Source organism: Centrocercus urophasianus, unplaced genomic scaffold (assembly GCF_019232065.1).
Source record: "Centrocercus urophasianus isolate 14NV4802_14NV808 unplaced genomic scaffold, USGS_Curo_1.0 seq_20, whole genome shotgun sequence".
Classification (NCBI taxonomy): Eukaryota; Metazoa; Chordata; class Aves; order Galliformes; family Phasianidae; genus Centrocercus; species Centrocercus urophasianus.
Window position 1 is genome coordinate 12946070 of NW_024884756.1, and position 19454 is coordinate 12965523.

At 39.4% G+C, this 19454-nt stretch overlaps 1 protein-coding gene across 2 annotated transcripts; it reads right to left on the reverse strand.

Moving 5' to 3' along the window:
• Nucleotides 1-5145: 5145 nt before the first annotated feature.
• Nucleotides 5146-17150, reverse strand: ICOS (inducible T cell costimulator). Of its 2 annotated transcripts, none has more exons than XM_042822687.1 (6): nucleotides 17019-17150; nucleotides 10724-10762; nucleotides 9458-9796; nucleotides 8195-8307; nucleotides 7497-7587; nucleotides 5146-6958 (listed from the first exon to the last, which is right to left on the reverse strand). In XM_042822687.1, exons 1-5 carry the CDS (start codon nucleotides 17119-17121, stop codon nucleotides 7498-7500), a joined length of 684 nt encoding a protein of 227 aa, XP_042678621.1. In that variant the 5' UTR covers nucleotides 17122-17150; the 3' UTR covers nucleotides 5146-6958; nucleotide 7497. The 2 variants fall into 2 exon arrangements, with proteins under 2 accessions (XP_042678621.1, XP_042678622.1); XM_042822688.1 differs by having other exon boundaries at nucleotides 7492-7587.
• Between the last annotated feature and the right edge of the window lie 2304 nt (nucleotides 17151-19454).

Here is a 19454-nt window from a genome sequence, read left to right on the forward strand (position 1 = left end):
TTACCTTCATTGTACCAAAGCCTCACTGCTGGCTTGAATTTTGTTTGTGTGTTTGAGGTGCAGTGAATGGAGGTAGGTCTAAAAATGCTCAATGCTTTTCTTACAGCAGTATTAATTAGTGACACAGGAGCACTGGTGATGTGAGATAGCAGACAATGATGGTTGCATAAAAAACCTCCCAAAACTCTAAACTGTTGCACATGTTCCCATCTCCCTGGCAGATGAGAATGCCTGTCTTCCTGCAGGCACAGGTAGTAGCCAGCATCCAGCTGCAAAATGCCTGGCTGAGGTGATTTGTAGTTATGTCAGCAGCATGTGCTTACCCAATGCTGTGCAGGCTGACTATCCTCCTGGTTGCCAAAGGGCATCTTGCAGGAGAAGCAGCTAAGAATCCTGTAGCAAGCACATGGGAGAGAGAAATCCATTGGTTTCCAAGTTGCTGGCAGTCAGTCTGAGGAGGAACAAGCCAGAGTTCCATGCAAAATCCATTTTGGAACTTCACCCCTGAATTTTTCATGAGGAGTTCATAGGCAGTGCTCAAAATGGTAGCTCAGGTGTGCAGCCATCAGGTTGCTGGGCTGTGCTGTATCTGCCTCCTGCTCTGCAACCTACTGCAGCCAGGCACCTGGGATAAGAGATGTGGTGTTTCAGTCAGTGCTGCAGCATCCACTGTCAGAACCCAACACCCATTCAACTGGGCTGGAGAATGAGATCCTTGTGGATCTTGCTCTAGATTCACAGTCTTTGTCTGCATTTGCTAGCACCACAGAAAGCAGAGAAAGTGCATCTTGAAAATGACTCAGAATTGATTCCATCATCATGTGGTGTAATGATCTGGTTTGGCATCAAAGCAATTGACTGCATAACTGCTTTAAAAAAAATTCCACTGCCTACATTTCATTTCACTATCAAAGATGTAGCAATGCTTTTCTTCAGATTTTTCTTCACAGTTTTTTTTTTTATCAGTGCCTATGAACCAAATGCTATTTATTCGTGGAAAGGGAAATGAGTCCCCATTACTGGAACACAATTCGGGTCTCTGAAAGTTGCGTTGGATATTCGTACTTACAGAGAAAGAGATGTGTTCTTGTGTTTGAATTAGTAACTGTGCACAGTGTTAACAGTTTTCTCAAGAAAATGAAGACTCCTCTTTTCTCACCAAATAAAATGCAAGTTTTCATCATCTTGTATGAATAGAATATTTTCTTCAACTCAAATTTTCAGTGGAAATTATGATTCATAAGCTATTATTCAACATGGGCAGCCATTTTCACTGGTGCGTCTGTTTTCCGGTAAAGAACGCATATTTTCTCTAAATGGAAAGATTACCAATACACTTAGCAGAAAAGAAAGGGCTTCTTTCATCTAAGTCAGAGTCCTGATGGAGATGAAGTTTCCTTTAGCTTTTGAAGCTGGTGTGACAGATGTTGTGGCAGGAAGTACTTTGTACCTCTTTGCCTTTGCTGTATGAAAAGACGACTCAGAAAAGGTGACTCCTCAGCTTGGGGGAGTTTCAGAAGTGCTCATCAGCAACTCCTGCACAGCCCCATGCTGCACCTGGGCCAGCCTACTCCTGCTGCAGCCATACCCACTGTGATGGCACAGCCCCGGTAGGGGAAACAGGCCTTGCTAGGGCAGGACAGTGTCCCATCCCACCAGCCCTCTGTGCAGGCATGGAGCCCCAGAAAAGGGGTGTTTCACTGAATATATATGTGGTGCTTGGAAAGATCCATGTTCACCACCAGATGCATGATTCAATCAGTCCCTTAGCAGTAAGGCATGTCTTTCTGTGACCTTCTCTCAAACTTCTGTGAGTCTAGACTTCTTAGAGGTACAAGTACAAAAAGCAAACTAAAATGATACCCTAACCAAAAAGCCACAGCCCCTTTCCAAATAACATGTGCAAAAATATACAGTTGGTTTTCAATATTGATGAATATTGAAATATACACAGTTGGTTTTTGTACCTCAAGGTTCACTCTAAATATCAGCATTACTGATTGGAAGCAAAGGTATTTTTTGTTCTGACCTCAAGGTTCACTCTAAATATCAGCATTACTGGTTGGAAGCAAAGGTAGTTTTTGTTCTGACTGTATGTCCTGAGAGTTGTTTGCTTTGCTCTGTTGCAATCCACCGAAGTCACTGCTTGCCTAAGGTTTTGTCATGCAATTCTATGTATGCCAGGACAACCTTAGGGCAAGAAATACCTTCCTTCTTGGCAGGGTGAAAGCAATACCATCTTGTAAGTCTTTGCTCAATTCAGGCCTTAAGTCCTTGCCTCAAATTTGAGATGGCAATAAACTACGCAAGATTCACAAAAACTAAAGCTGAAATATGGTGGGTAAGGGATTTGCCAACAGTATACTAAAAACTGGGAGAATTCATGCAGGATTTAATATATAGACAATGTTCAGTTTTTCAAAGTCATTAATGCTTGCAGTTTTTAAAAAATGATGATGCTTGACATGTGCAGCAGCTAAATCTTCCCTGTTGATAATCAGAGCTGATTCATCTCTTAAAAATTGATCTCACGTCATACAAGATCTTATTACTCCCCAGAGGAATTAAATAGCTAAGGCACACTCATTTAGATTAAGTTTACCCCCTGACCTCTTCTCCATATCTCCAGTTCATACCTGTCCAACTCTTTTTGCCAGAAAAGCCGTTTAATCCTTCCTATTCCTCACAAACCCCCAATACTGATTTGAACTCATAACCATAGAATATAAATACAAATCAAAATTTAATCTATAAGGGAAATGGGAAATTTTTATGACAGTGAGTAGACTGATTTAGCAGTGAAGGATTGGAACACTCAAGGGACTTAGATTTATGAAGTGTTTCACAGACTCACAGAATCATAAGGGCAGAAAGGAACTCCTGGAGATCATCTAGTCCGACCCCCTGCTAGATCAGGTTCCCTATAGTAGATTGCACAGGAAAGCATCCAGGTGGATTTCGAATATCTCTAGAGAATGAGACTTCACAATCTCTCTGGGCAGCCTGTTCCAGTGCTCAATCAACCTCACCAGTAAAGAAGTTCTTTCTCAAGCTGATATAGAACTTCCCACATTCTAGTTATTGCCCATTGCCCCTTATTCTATCACTACACACCACTGAGAAGAGTTTCATTGCAGTTAAAGTCAAACCAAAAGCAAAGACTAAGGTTCAGCTCCCCAGTAAATATTGTATAGGCAGAAGTCCCCAGTAAGCAATTGGATTTATTTTTAACTAAGAAATTTCAGTAACCTGTACTTTTTCTGCTTTTGTTATTGATATATCCTTGTACATGCCAAGTAACAGATTCACGTGTTAATGAACTCTCCACATGCAAAACAGTTGACCAGTAACAGGGAGTGCATATCCGCAGCTTTGATCTCTGTTCTGATGATTTGTTTGCTTTCCCTTCATTCCAGAGCCTCTTTTCCCCTAGCTGTAAACAAATTCTTTAAAATCTGTGAGAAACATGACGGAATGTAAATCTACTTGAACTTTGAAGATAATGAAATACCTATGACAAGGGAAAAAGGCCCACATCAATTCACAATTCTTCACAGTCATTTCTTCCACAGTGTTATATATTAGGTACAAAACTGCAAATCTTGAATTCAATCATTAAAATCCAAGAGCATATAGATTTGTGTTCATAATTCAGGCTAGAAGGTAAACTTACAAAATTTAAAACAAAACTTAACAAAACTTACAAAACTTACAAAACTTACAAAATATTGAGGTTTGGATTTCAAATTACCTCAAGGTATTCAGGTGTTCAAATTGTGAGATTCTTGTTTTTCCATACTTAAATTTTGGAGTAGCTGTGGTTGCCACCCATAATATCTTTCACCTGTTCACAGTAGTTTGTATTGCCATTTTATCAAAATAAGGTTCACTTGAGCTTGCTCAGATTGTAAATTTTTATTCCTGATCTTAGCCTGCATTTAGTTCTTTGCCATACAAACCTGTTGGGTTTACTGATTTACCGACTGCAGACAGTCCACGTAAGCAGTGGCTGGGAGGATGTAAAGGACATTACTGACTTTAAATAAATGACACTTCACGACAAGGGTCGATCAGTAAGGATGAAAGCCTCTTACTGATCCTGGATCTTGTTACCTGCATGATAGAAACTGATCCTTAGTACACATGTTTTTGGGAGACCTGGTTCCTGGAATAGCCCAAAGCAAGATCCGTTTTAAATTCTGTTCACTGTAAAAAATGAAGATGTAGAGGCCTAGGTTGTAGAACTCCCTTCATGGACTGCTGCACAACTGGAAAATTACCATTACAATCCTAAGCTTTTACACTGCAAACAAAGGAAACAGGTTGAGATTGCTTCTTAGTAGTTTATTTCCCCACCCCCAAACTCTCATTTCCTGGACGTTGTTTGGATGTTACTAATGTTTCTGCCTGTAAGTGGATTTTGTACAAGAGTTGGCTGAAATATTTCCATTTGATCTTTTTTTTTTTGTTCATGCTAAAATGGTATTTTCCCCAAACTGAGAGTTTCCAAAGAGTTTTGACTCTTTGAGTTGCTGGCCTATGAGAATATTGGATTTTTTGTTTATTCTTCTTGAATTACTATTTCTTCTCTTTTATTTTAGTTCTTTTTGGTCACTCAGTCTGTAAACTCAGCTCATGTTTTTGTTTTTTTTTGCAGACCGTTTCTCATTCTGGTCTTATTCATTTTTCTTCCCTCTCTTTTAATTTAAAGGCACTGAAGTGGCAGAAAGAAACTGAAAAATGTCCCAAAATATTGCTAAATATTACTGTGTATAGCATAAAGGATTAAAAGAAATGAAAAACAAGGGTAAGAAGAAAAAAGATATTTTCATGAAAAAAAAACAGGAAACTAACCAATAAAAACAGCGTAATTACCTCACTGCATGGAAACAGCTCCAAATTCTTGGTTTTTCACTTTTTTTTAAAATCCTTTTTTAATCTTTTTTTTTTCCTCTTCTTATGTATCTCATTATGGTTATAAACTGCCCCTACCATCTCCCTCTTCAACTGTGGAGGTTGGAGAGCTTATTTCTTTATATGACATGTATGCACCCATTCTGTTTCCTAACAATACATGGTATAAGAAATAAAAAAAGTTCTATTAAGAATTAAAAAACAGTGATGAAAACTGAGACTTCCCAAAGCTTTGTTACAGTGGATTTAATCCATTTTTCTTTCTAGAGTACAACATATTTTGACGTATCTTTTTCACAGCAGCATCTCAAGGCAAACCTCAGTTTTTTCATTCTTTCAGAAGTTCTTTACTCAGTGATTTTCTTTCTCAGTCTGGTTGGAAGTTCCGGGGAGTAGAATTTCTCTGTTACGCAGTATTTTATATCAAGCATTTATCATAAGCAGCAGAGGTTATTATTCACCGATAATTTTCAAATCCAATTATTTACCAACGATTTTCAAAATATTGAAACAATGTATTTGTGGATGTATTTGTGGGGGATAGTTTTGTTCATTAAGCTTAAGAAGAGCTTAAGAAGAGCTTAAGAAAACTGGCAAAATTATGTGATGGAACAACAGAAAAGAATGTTACCCAGCATGCCAGGCTGCCCCTCTACATCTGTACCTAGGAGCTGGTTGTCTTAGTGGATTTGCTCCTGCTAAATTGGCAGTTCTCACTTCTTTCAGTACCTTTCTCATTTTCACTTTTCTTAATGTCACAGTGAACAATCTGCACCTTTTCTCTGCAACACCTCTATGAATTTAGACTTCTGCTGAGGAAAACTCTGTTCTTAACATACCAGCTTACTTCCTTTTTATGCTTGTTGATCCCTGTTTACCCTATCAAATTTGAAACCAGCCTTCCCTTTATCAGACAAACAGCACTGTATCCTCTGACCAGTATTTGTTTTGCCAAAGAATCACAAAGAGACTTGACAGTGCACTGCTCTGCTTCATGCAGCCAAATGCTGGCAATATATTCAGGTAGGATTCCCAGTTGGCCATCTATGGTCCAGAGTTTTGGTGGATTTCACAAATAGAGTGAAGGATTGATCATTTAATTCATTTAATTCATTCAATTATCTCATTCACATTATAGGCTCTGAGCAATCCACTGGTCAAGTAACCACTATATCCACTGGGTAAGTGGATAATTGGTAGATAGTTGAAAAGCAGAGTCCATGAATACACTGGTTTTGTGGACTCTGTTGTATTTGGGCTGTTAAGACATGAAGAGATCTTACCTCCTAGTTGAGAGAGCAATTCTGCAGGTTTGAAATGATTTAGAGAACAGTTGGAGTAAAAATTCCTCTTCTGATAGTAGAATCCAGAATTTAATTAAATAAGAGACCCTCTAATGTACAAATGGCAAAGACGTACTGACAGCACAAATACAAAAAATGCAGCTGTGTGTACTCGAGGTTCTGAGTCATAGTAAAGTCTCTGCTGTGCTTTCTCAGGTTTTGTTTCCCTGCTGTCTCACAGTTTGCAGGAGAACATGTGCATGCTGCTCACTCCTAGCGTGGTACAAGGAAGTCTGACAGCGAATATTAGGATGAATTCATGGCATCATAGCTTAGCCCTAACAAAAGGGCTTGTGCAATGCACTGGCACTGGCATTGGAGGTAGTCTTTTTCTTTTGTTCTCAGTGGAAAGTTTACCATAGGGACTGTAGAAAATAGAAGTTCCCTCTGTTGTGGCACTACCGGAATCTACTCTCAAGCAAACACATTTTCTTCAGCTAAAAGCTGACATCTTTAACACATTGTTAGCACTTCATGCACAAGTCAGTGGATCAGGCAGTGTGCTAGTTAACATGCAAAGTGAGAGCAAAACAGCTTGGAACAGTACTAGTACTAGACATCATTATCATGACTGAGCACAGGGCCATCATAAGAGCTCAGGGAGGCAGAGGAAGGTGAGGAGATGCTGATTTCCTGTTATCCAGGTTCAAGTAGCTAGAAACTTCTGCTGCCAAAATTTCTATGCCATAAACAACTTAAACCTGGAAGAGAAGTGGAGAATAAGTTACGTGCAACCTATGTATATCTGAATCAGTCCAACCTCTGCTTCTGCTCTCTATCCAAACTGTTTCTGGCTACTGGCAAGTGTTTGAATAGTTAATAAATTACTCATTCCTTACCGATTATTTGCTCCCAACCAGTAACCCTGAGCAAATCTTAGCAAATCACTTCCTCAGAGAAATCTTGGGTATCGCACAGTATTTGAATAATCTGAATGGAACAGTATACATCCCTTCCTCATGCATAAGATCATTACTGTGCACTGATGTGAAGCAATTGCATTTCTAGGAACCAGCCCACCATTCTGATTCAAAAGCTTCCCAAACATTTTGTTTTTTTTTCCCTTTCCTGCTACACGGCAGCAAAAACTACATTAACAAGGTACTGTGCCAACCCCTCCCACCCTTCTACCCGCCTGAATCAATGGGAGACACAGCCAGCTGTTCTTTCCTTCCCAGAGAAAATTTTGCAACAGATACAAGCAAAGTGGAGGCGCTTGTAGGCTTAATACAACCTCACCTCAGATTCTTGGTTTTTTAGCTGCATTCACTGCTGCCATGGGCATGTATTCACTGTTGTATTCATGGGAGCTGGATTCACACTGCTGATTCTGCAAACAGACAGAAAATGCCATAAATTTAATTTGTGGCCACTAACCTCCACCACTCCTGCTGTTGTTCTTTAAAGAGGGCAGTTAATCTGACTGTTTTCAGTGGAAATAGTAAAACCTGAATAGACAGGTACCAAGGTAGAAAAGTTGGAATAGAACAAACTAAAAATGAAAAACATACACCATCCAGAAAAATGACTAATGCCCCTGATCTCCTTTCTTTCCTGAGCTGACTGGTTCTTTGTTTTAATGGTTTTGCTCCAGAACAGCTGGAATTGCTCCACCGATGATTTGTTTTCCCCCCTTGAAGAAAACAATCAGGTGAACTGCTTACCAAAGTAATTCTGCTGACCTGTGCAGCTTTTTTCCTCTTTTCTATGATTCCCAACCCTTAAATCAATAGACAATTTTGTCTCAGAAAAATTAAATCTGAGCTGCTGTCATCTGTGACTGAATTCCAGTGGTAAATTAACAACTGCATCTCTGTCAAAAAATACATCACTCGCTGAGTATGTGCCTATCCCACTCCCTAAATCTTATAAAATGAAGTTCCCTATCCATGACCTCAATGAAGGAGGGTTGTGCAGAATGTTATGGACTTCCTTACCTTGTTCCTTAAACGATAGGCTACTACACAGCAGACACATGAAATCAGGGCAAATGCAATCAGGCCAGTAATTATCCATGACATGATTCCTTGTGAAAAGCAGTCTTCCTTATCTGGAGATAAAGCAGCAAATAAGTCATTGTTGAAAATCAGCACCATTTTTTCTCCTATAGATGACTTTTCAAATTATTCCCCCTTCTTTCTTTCATATCTGATGAAACAGACAAAGCATGTCCGGAGGATTTCCCTGAGTTAAAAAGCTCTCTTGGAAAACTGTACAGCAGGAAAAAGAACGCTGTTGTTTTCCAGAAAGAGAGGTGAAACCCTAACTGTTGGTGCAGAAGGCTGAAAGAGTAGATTGAAAAGAAACCAAGGCAGTCTTTAGAATGTGATGGTATTTCAGGTTTGGAAAAGTGAACAAGGTTATTCAGAAAGAAAGACAGGTGATATAAAAGGTGGCCTGCTCCAAAGAAGAGGGGCCTTTGATATTCATGTTTGGATAGAAAGGCAAACTAGGGAGCAGAAGATGAACCTTGCTCAGGTCTGGGAGAAAATACAGTAGGACATGAAACAAGCAGCAATAGCTACGAGTGCCCATCTATGAGGACAAACAGGAATTGACAGCATTGGGAAACACTGCTGACAAAAAAAGGATGTCACAGCTTAATTCTGAGATCAATGTGTTTTAAGTGCAGAGGGGGATAGTAGATCATTTGACCCAACCACATGATATTAGCCTCAGTATTTCAGCTTCTGTCTTTGTTTATACATGATGTTGAGAAATGGGAAATGATGGAGAGGGAAGGACAGCCGACAGTACAGTACTGCTATTCATCTATATGGAGAACCAAGAAGAGAAGAAAAAAAAAAAACAAAAAAAAAACCAAAAAAAATCTATTAACTGTTTCAACTTAATATACTAAAAAGCCACCAAATGAAAGGTCATTCAGAATTAATGTATGTGTAGTAAGTCTCCTGGAGTTAGTCCAAGTCCTTTTCTATGTAACTTTGGCATCCCCAGCAATATGCAGAACTCAGCATAGGCTGAAACCTGCCAAGTAGGACAAATAAGTACAGGGAGGTCCTGTTGAGCTCTCAATCAATACTGCTCCACTGCCACCAGTTCCTTACTGAGTATTCTCCATTCTCTCGAAACTGTCTGTGCAAACTTTAGTCACATATTTCACTGCTGCTTTCACTAAGCTATGCTTATTGTCTACTCATCAGGGAACTGAAGTGAGGGGAGAAGGAAAGTAAACTTACCTTGGATGTACAAATAGGTTTCCTTCAAGTGGCAGTCTATGTAAGGAGGGGGTAATAAACTCTCCAGGCAGCAGGTGTAGGTGTCAATGTGCTTTCTGTCCAGATTTGTCAGAATGAAGGTGGTGCTGGTATTTGAATGCTCTGCCTGGCAGTAGGTAACGTTACTCTTTGGTACAGCTTTATTCTTACTCACATGGAGTGCACAGATTGCCTTCCTTTCATGCCCTCTGAGGAGGGTCATGCTGAACTCATTCACATTTTTGGGGTTTTGGAATATTAACTTGAAGTTTCCATTTTCAAATTTTACTATCCCCTGGGGGTCCACGACCTGAAGTTTATCTGAAAAGATGAGAACAGTTAAGTGCAATCACTCAAACAGCAACAAAGAAATTCTCAAAGATGTTAAGAAACTCATTAAAACAAAGCAAGTGAACCATATGATAGCAGCTTAAAGTACTCTGAACAATCTGGTTTTGCAAAGCAGCCCATATCATGAGATACCAGTCCATCATTCAGATCATGTCATACACTGAGAAAATAAATGAGATTAACAGCTGGACTACTATTTGCTATAAGGCTGGACAAGCACTGGGTCAGTGACTTATTTAATAATGTTTAAAGGTCTCCTTCGACCAAAGAATGCATGGTCATATAATATATAATCCTATTTGTCCTATTTGTAGATAAAACAAGACAAGATGAAGATGATGATAATTTTTTCCGGTTTAGGGTTCGTAATCAGAACCCTAATGCTGTAGCTGAAAATGTGAAATAGGATTTGAACCCCAAAATTCTACATATGATGCCTTGACCACAAGATTTTCCTTTTGAGATACTGGTTTGAGACATGCCATTGGGTTTAAACACATTTTCTTAGATGGCTATATGACATTTATCACCAACATGATGAGAGAAATAGAGGACAAATATGATTGTGTGCTTACATTCACACGCAATTCAAAAAGCATATTTGACCTTCTCAAAAACATTGTCAGAAAACATTGACAGATGTTGTTCAACTCTCTAATTCTGCAAAATGTTTCTAATTTGATTTTCTTGGAAAAGAAAAAATGAACTAATTGAGGACCTCTTGATATCTCACTTTTGTAAAGCCAACAATCAGTAGCATAGGAATACTGTCAGAAAAAAAAAAAAAAAAAAAAAAAAAATTGAAATTGGAAAAAAGACAATCTACTTCTTTGAGGGCAGTATTTTCTGGCCTAGAAAGGCACTTAAACCATAAACCAAATTATGCAAATGTCTTACCTATACTTTTGCACAATCTTGATGAGCAGGTATCAGCTCCTGAAAAATAAAAATTGTTGCCTTCTTAAAATTCAAGAAGAGAGATGCAGGAACAAAGGCTGAGCTGTTCAATATTAAGATGCCAAAGTTATATTCTAGTGTTCATACCTATGTCATAAGCCTATCTGATCTTGTCTCAATGCTACTTTGTAAAATCCCATGGTACAATAAAATCTCCAAGTGTAAAAATTAGTGTAGAAAAAAATGAGTTGAGCAGGAATTAATATTGGTAACATATGTAACACTTAGAAATTCACAAAACACTTCTGTAGAAGCAGTAGGTGTACTTAACAAATCATAACTGAGATGAGAGTAAAATTTCCCCAAAGATACTGAGGAAATCCACCCAAAATTAAAAAGCATACTGTTGTTTTCTCACAAATCCAGCATTGCCAATAAGCTTACATTACATTTTGTTTCCAGACCTTAGTGACTTCCCACTTCATTGTATGTTTTTTCTGTTTCCCCCGCACCTCAACACTGCATCAAAACACCTTGTGGCACATGCTGGATGAATACCTATTTGGAAGGTGCTACAAGATAAATAGCAAGAAAATGTCCAAGCAGTGCATAGAGCTTTGTTCTTTTTTCAACAGAAAACTTATTTCACCCATGATTATCAAGCTGCATTCAGTCCATCATGCTCAGGCATGGGGCACACTTTTAGTAATTATTCTGGACTTTTTTTGCCTGCATCACCATCCACCGTGGAAACACTGAGAATTTTCTGTCTGTATTGGTGACATACACTAGTATGAAATACGTTGTTTGTCAGTAGTAGGCATAGCAGAGCCTAGCAGCATTTTATTTAGACTTTTTCACAATGCTATAAAACTAGAGCTTTGTGTCATACACAGACAGGTGTAAACTTGTGAAACTCATGTCTGCTTTTCCTGTCTTCCGGTTGTTTAAGTTCTTCAGAAGTTGCTTAGGTTGAAATACACTCTATATTAGGATTTTATCATGCTAAGGAAATAGTGGGCAAATACTTGCATGTAAAGATTTTGATACACTATCATATTCTTGTTACTGCTACATGGTAGTCCAGGTCCACACAGCAGCATTTTACTGCTGTACTGGGTATTGCACTGATTAAGCAGCATAAAAAATCCTTTTCCCAAAACATCTGTAATCTAAGACATCCAGCCTGCATATGCACAGGGACAGAAGATTACTGTCATGCATGCACTTTCATATGTTCTCAATTCTCTTTCTGAACTGTGCTAATCCTTTAGTGTCCATGCTTTTTTCTGCTTTGAATTCTTGCTTGCACCACTGGCAAGGACATTGCAAAAAATGGGTGTTTAAAATATTTTTATTGCGATGCAAAGATGATGGATTTCTGGAAGATGCTTTTTGGTGCGCAGTTGGAAAGCAATACAAGCTGTTATCCCTTTCTGATTAATTCACTCTCTTCCCAGTTATCACTTTCTTCCCTGGCTTACAGTGCACAGCCCGCGACCCTGTACCAAACAGCAATATCTGTACCTCTTTCAGGACTTAAATGTGTGATAACAGACAAGGTAACTTGTACTGCTAGCATGAAGATAAGATGGAAAAAGCATACAACTTGTCAAACAGCACTGAAACATAGGCCGAAACACAATAAAGGCCCAGATACAGACCGTTTAAGCCCTCAGAGTAGTATACAGCCTGACAAGCTGGGAGCAAAGGTCAAAGAAGAAAACAGCTCTCAGTGACTTGTATATTGAGTAGGGAAAGAAAACAGCTGCTATGAGAACAACGTTTGAAATGAAGGTGTTTTAAAACACTATGTAGTTTCAGTGTACTGTAGTTTGATAACACATACCTTTAAAATTAGGTCCAACAACAGACTAAGTATTTAGGCGCAGAAAGAAAGCAGAAAGTGGATTGATACAGCAGAAGCAGAGAGCACGGTATGTGTGTAAGCTGGCCAGATACCACTGAGGCTTCTGCGTTTACCACTGCTAGAGGAGAAGGAGAGGGAGAGGGAGAGTTGAAGGGGAGAGGGAAAGTTGAGAAGGAGAGGGAGAGAGAAGCAGAAGCAGAGGGAGAGGGAGCAGGTGCTGATCCAGGGCTAGGCAGTTAGAGTCCAGCAGTACCACAGGCCTCCAACTACTCTGCTCACAGCAACAGCTTGGAATTTCATTCCTCTGATTGCCTCAGAACAGTTTAATTCTGCTGTTGGCTAATGAAATTGCTTTTTCATACTGGGTGGTTTGAAATCTTCGTTAGAGATTGTGGTTTTAATCCTTGTTTTTAATGGAAAAGGGCAGGGAGAGGTGAGTTCATGTGACCTTGCGGCAAGCTGAAAGATCATCTTGCATCCTCTCAGGCCCAGAAGCTGTAACTGGCTATTTTCAAGAAAATCTCAGTAATGTATTTCTGTGATTGAGCATTCTAGAAAATGTGATGCAATTAGTATTCTTCTGAAACAACTGTCCATACAGAAGACTGTGTTCAGCATAGTGTACAGGCAGCACATTTTAAAATGAGATTAGCAGTGCCTGAGATTAAAATACAAAATTATCTACATGGATAAACACAACAAGTGAGGTTTGATATGAATTTCCACCTCACTAGCTATTCTGCATCAGTCTTGATGTGAATTCTCTCCCTCTCTGCATACTAAAATGTAGCTTATTCCCCCTTCCAACAGCTGACTGTCGTTCTCCTGTGCTCATTTATATGGGTTCATTCCTAGGGTAATCCTGTGGACCCCGTGGGTAATGGCCAGACACTTTTGCAATGTCATTTGTCAAGCCACTATCAGAGTAAATGTACATTTAGGGGAATGGAGGATAGGACACGGAGGTTAAAATGTACAGTAACATTGAGGGATTTATTCATTACACCCCCAGATATTAAAAAAAAAAAAAAAAAGTGAATAAAATACTACATCATGTTATAGTTGAAAATGAACAGAAAGAACCTCACTGCTCAGTAGTAAAACTACTTGCATTTGGCCATTTATTTTTCATAAAACAACAGATTCAATTGTAATACAAGGAATGTCTTAGCTTCAGCTGGGATTAAATTGTTTTCTTCAGAGAGTTTGGTACAGCACTATGTTTTTAATTCTGGGAGAAAAACAATGTTGTTAACACACCGGTGCTCATAGCTGCTGCTAAGCATTGCTGTACAGAGCAGGGAATGCTGTACATTCTCTGAGAAGGGTCCAAGGAGTTGGGGGGAAACGGAATTAGGACAGTTGACTCAAGCTGTCCAAAGGGATATTCCACACCATATGACATCGTGCAGAAAGAGTTCTGAAGGAGGTGGGAGTTCGTCTGGTTCTCTTCTGCTGCTCAAGGGGCTAGCTGGGCATCAGTCAGATGGTGGCGACAATCACTTGTGCACCATTTGTTACATGCACTCACACGTAGATATATACTCATAATTATTATCCTTTTCCTTTTCTCTATCTTAGTAATTAGTTTTATCTCAACCCATGAGTTCTAGCTTTTTTTCTCTGATTCTCCCCCCAGTCTCACTGGGAAGGGGGTGGGGAGGGGGGGAAGGGAAGGGGGAGTGAACGAAAAACTGTGGTGCTGAGCCACCTGCAGGGTTGAACCACAACAAGGAATTTGAGATAAGAAGAAACAAATCTTTCATTGATATTATAGAAGTGTCACACTGGTGTTGTGTAGAGCTGTTCCTAGCTCACCTCATGTAAAGCAGAACATGTGGTCAAATGAATCCAGAGGGTGAACATGTATATGAGAGTAACACCTTGTTACATTAAACTGTGAAAGTGTGTGCATATGCGCATATGCACCCAGATACACACTTGCGTATTTACAGTCATGTAAATTTCTATAAGAGGTTACCTGGATAACAGATATGTCCATCTCATTTGCTTTAATAGACTTACTTTCATCTTTACTGCCGTGGAAAATACTTCGGCAGAAGCTTTGAAATTTCTGTGGTAATGGTGCTTGGACACAGAAGCCACCAAAAGGCAGGTTATCTTCATTTTAACGGGACTTTGAGCTTTCTTATTGTCCTTTGGCAGACCTAATGCTATTTGCAAACATCAAGATCCTCTGTACATTTTGGTCGTAACAGATTAATTTTAAAACATGAATTTTAGGGTAGGAGAATAGAATAGAGTATTCTTGCTTGGTTTACTTGCATTTTGTTTCACCTGCCCCAGCTTTCAGACAGCTAATTATCTGATTAAAAGAACAAGCATAATTTCACTTGAATGTGTTTGCCTCTGAAAATGATCAAGTATGGTGCAGACTCAGCTTTTAAAACAAGCACTTCTGTTATGTTATTACTAAACACATAATGGAACTGCATGCTGTTTTTACAGTTTTGTTTATATCGTTTGTATATTGTTTTATTTTATACAGCTACAGTTTTTTAACCTTTCAAGGAAAGATAACACTATCAATTCAGTGTAATCAGTCATGAAGCTGAAATTAACATGCTCCTATCATTTGAGAATCAGAGATTAAGAGAGGAAAGCAGTGCTTCAGGGCAAAACTAGTAACAGCCAAAATTACTCAAAGAAACTATCATCTGAATTATTTTTATAGTATGAGATCTGTTGTGAAATATGGAAACGGTTATAAAATATACCGCTAGCACAGGAGCCATTGCTGGTGCTATTTCAGACATGACTGAAGAAATGACCATTGTTTCCTCCTGACGGCCAGAGATCTGCGGGTAAACAGTGGAAAGGCTTTGCAAATGTTGGCCTGCAAAAGCTCACGTATAACATTTCAGAGCCAAGAGCCTCATGTGCTGTGGAGTCCTACAGCTCCATATTCTGAAATCCCGATGCCAGTGTTCATTACGTAAAAGACTTCATGCTCTTACAATTTCTTGATCACAGTTGGGTTACCAAATTACACAGTACATATACACACTTATGTATCACCTTCTGTGAGCTATTTACATTGAAATCAAAATCCATAGATCAGAAGTAAAGCTTGCTAAAAACTACACAAATAAACATCCTCATAAGTTACTCTGTTTTTACACCCAAAAATCTGCCACAATTCCAGAACACTAACTCACTCCCTAAATGAGGGTATAGTGCTAATATGTATTTCACCAAGCTCATGTTTTACAGTTCTTTTCTTTCTACAAATAACGATAATAATTAGTACTTGTTATACCAAAAGCACAGTAAAGAAAAAAATGTGAGAAATGCCATTCCTCACATTTGGAAGAGATTGGAAACAATTTCTTTCTCCTGCTACATCTCTTCTTACTATGCCCTGCCTCAACTTGTATCCTCTGTGTTGGAAGGAAGAAAGAAAGGGAAAATGCCGGTATCAAACAGAAAATCATTTCACCCTTAGAATTGCAGCCTACTTCTTCCTACAGGAAATTGCATTGTAGGTGGCTCCAGCCACATGTAGAAACATGTTGGTCAAGAACAGCTGCTAAATTGATTACCTGAGAAATTGAGAGGATGTTTTAGATGATAGATTTCAAGATAATTTTTCAGAGAGAAGAAAATACAGCATTTCATGTCCCTTTAGAGATAATTGCTACAATCTTCCTTCCCTGTGAATTAACCCAACTTTTTGATTTTTTATAGCACATATAATGCCATGCTGGCCATGATATACATAGGTTTCAGAGAGGCCACAGATAAATGTGACCTCTGGTATTTTACTTTGTATAGCTGTGATAAAGCACTGAACTTTGCAAAATGCAAATATCAATGCAACATTGCAACATCTATGTTTATAGCTGGACGAGATCAACACCGTCACCCTGCCCCTTAAACACAGCTTTGGAAGTGCTACACCTCCTTTTAAGTCATTCCACATTTCAAGCCTGCATTAGAATGATCTCATCCACTCTTGCATACAGGAGACATTTTTCACAGTACAAAAATTCCCTGCCCGAACATGACCGCAATTAATATCACTAAGTTAGCTTTTGTTATTAAGCTAGTTGTTGTCATGCTGCTGTAAGACTTTGTGCACAGCAATGGAAGCTGGCTAGAGCACTACAGTCCAAACAGCTAGAGGATAACACTGAGCAGATGAGCTAAAAAATACGAACAATGAAAACCTGTACTTCTTTGTTTCAGCCTAAACACCCTGTGCTAGCAAGAATTCTATTCCTACCAGCTCTAGCGATCTTAAAGTTGAGAGCAGTCTTTTTGCAGCTGTTTCCCTTAATTATTGCAGTTTCTCCGACCCCTTGCTATCACATCTCATTTACTCTCTCCCTTCACTTGGTAGGTTATATTTCGTAGAAACGTTACTACGAGGAGAATAATCCAATAATCCAAAATACTACTTACCACACAAGGCTTCAAACTGAAAGCAGAAGAGATAGAAAGTTACTGCAACTGACTTCATGCTTGCCTGACACAGAGGCATCAGCTTTCTGTCTGCTGTGAACATGGAGAAGAATTCATGGGTAGAAAAGGAAGTGGTTTGTGGGCAATGGGGGAAATTATATGATAATCGAGGACCTTTTTATTTAACCCCTGACTACGTTACAGCTATGTCAGCATTAGTTGTCGCCCACACCTGTGGAGTTTACTGCTTATTTTTTTTCCTACCTCATGGCTTGCTGTCACAGACAGGAAAATGAAAGATATTCTTACATTACCTTTGATGTCCACTTCCGCAAATGTTACTTCTGGTTAAATCTGTCACGATAGATGTTGCTGTCATCACCAGCACACTTCCTGCAGACAGCCATTGATCAGAGACTTCTACCTTAAGTTAGCTTACAGTACGTGTGTGTTTGCTTGCTGTTGGTGGCCAGGCTTCCCCCACCAAAGCTGGTGGTACTGCTCCACATAGTAGCTGATATCCAGCAGGGCAGGAGGCTTCTCTTGGTCCCGGTTCTGGAATTTGGTGGAAGAACAGAGCTGGGTCGCAAGAAGGATTCATTCTGTGCCATCCCTGTGACATCTTGGAGGCTCACTTGTGTCAGACTTCCACCTTGAAGCTCTGGCTTGCTCTGTGCAGACTTGAGAAACTTTTGCAAGAACTAACTCATTGCCCCAGGGCCTTAGGTCAGAAGCTTCTCTCCCTCCCTCTCGCTGCTTTTGTGCTACGCACTGTATTCTCTCATGTGATCCATCTGTATCCAGGAAATGCTTTAGGACCCTCTAGGGTAAAATATTCTACAACCAATTAGAACTGGCTATTTATTATGTTTGTAATACAGGTAACAAGTTGGAAAAACAGTTTCTAAATGAAGTTTAATAAATTAGATGCATTTAGCATTCCTGACTGTCATACATACACTAGTAAACGCAAAAGAGTAATTCTGGTGCCTGACGTTGGTGTCTTTGTAATGTTCATACAGATCACTGCAAATACCTGCAAATCTTTGTCTTTTCTTAAATGAAAATCAGAGTCAAGTCAGGATTTGATCTAAATTTTCAGTTTGGGGCTCTGAAACCAATCTCAAAAAATTCTAACTACAGAAAGTTTCTGCAGTATACTTTTAATTTTGAAGCTAAAGAGTAGTATATCTGAAGGTTCAAAGAAAGGTAAAAATACAGAAAGATGTATCTTACTCCTTAACTTTGCCAAGGAAGGTGCCAGGTAGGACCACCTTTCCTATCCCTGAAAGCAACATATGAGAAATCCTAAAATAGCAGAGGACCCTTCTACTGGGACAGGACTTTTATTGCCCCTCAAGTAAGCCTGAGGCAAGCAGCCAGAGAGACTGATAATTAATGAAAAGAACTTCTGCTGATGCACAGTGAAGGGAGGAAGAGAATAATGTGTGAAGTGCCTCCACCAGTATCTCTAGGGGAGCTTGCTGGCAATGTACCAAGGACTGAGTCGCTACAAAGCATAGCACCGACTGGGAGGGCCAGTAAAGGTGCAGATTAAAATACCCATTTGAGCAAAATTTTAGCTATTTTTTCAGTAAAAACAAAATTGAAACAAATCAGGGTTGTTAGGATCCAAAAATATGGTGCCTTCCTTCCAAATTTAACATTTTGCCAGGAAAATTATTTTGATAGTGACTTTTTTAAAAAACCAAAACACTGTTCTGGTGCAGCTCACTTCTGCCCTCCTTTCTCAGGGACCTCATCAGTTATAACAGTGCAGAAATGACAATTACATTCCTTCCTGGGCTGAAAGCAGCTCCCAGCAGAGTTTCACTGGCAAAAGCTAACAATTGGAGCAAGTTCTGATGTCCAGTAAACAAGCTGTATTTGTTCACTTGGTTTCAAAATGATCCAGCCCACAGTACCCTTTGGGGTACATTTGGCAGCACTCTGAAGGCTGATCACAATAATAAATATTTTTTTCTCAGATGGTGTTTGATTATGAGCCAGCAGTGCTTGGGGCACTCAGTGTTTGTTCTAAAGCTAAAATCACTGCATTCAGGGCTGAGTGTGAGAGATGCTCACCTTGTAGTCCCACACTAACGAGATCCTTTGTTGCCTTTCAAACTCTTTACTCTTTCCAACTTTGCCTCCCTCCTCTGTCAGGGCTTTCCGACTTCACATAGACACTGTGACTGCAACTAGAAACGTTTCTGACAAATACGACTGTTGGTTGCAGTTAACCACCTGGGTTAGCAGTCTGTTTTTCCACAACACGCTTCCTACAACTAGGTACTTTGGGTCACAAACACGTGCTTCCTTTTTCCATTTTCACTCATTTCACTTCTTCCTTCATTTTGATTTTCACTGTCTTTCATCCACGCGTTCCTCTCAGATCTCACTTCTTTCCTCTTCTAACCTCATGGTCCCTGGCCT

Excerpts from the sequence above, each read along its gene's own strand:
- ICOS (XM_042822687.1), bottom strand. The coding sequence starts at position 17,121 with ATGTTCACAGCAGACAGAAAGCTGATGCCTCTGTGTCAGGCAAGCATG. Across the intron at positions 8,308-9,457 it reads AACCTATTTGTACATCCAAG|ATAAGGAAGACTGCTTTTCA; the intron begins GTAAGTTTACTT and ends CTTTATCTCCAG. Across the intron at positions 7,588-8,194 it reads CCTATCGTTTAAGGAACAAG|AATCAGCAGTGTGAATCCAG; the intron begins GTAAGGAAGTCC and ends GTCTGTTTGCAG.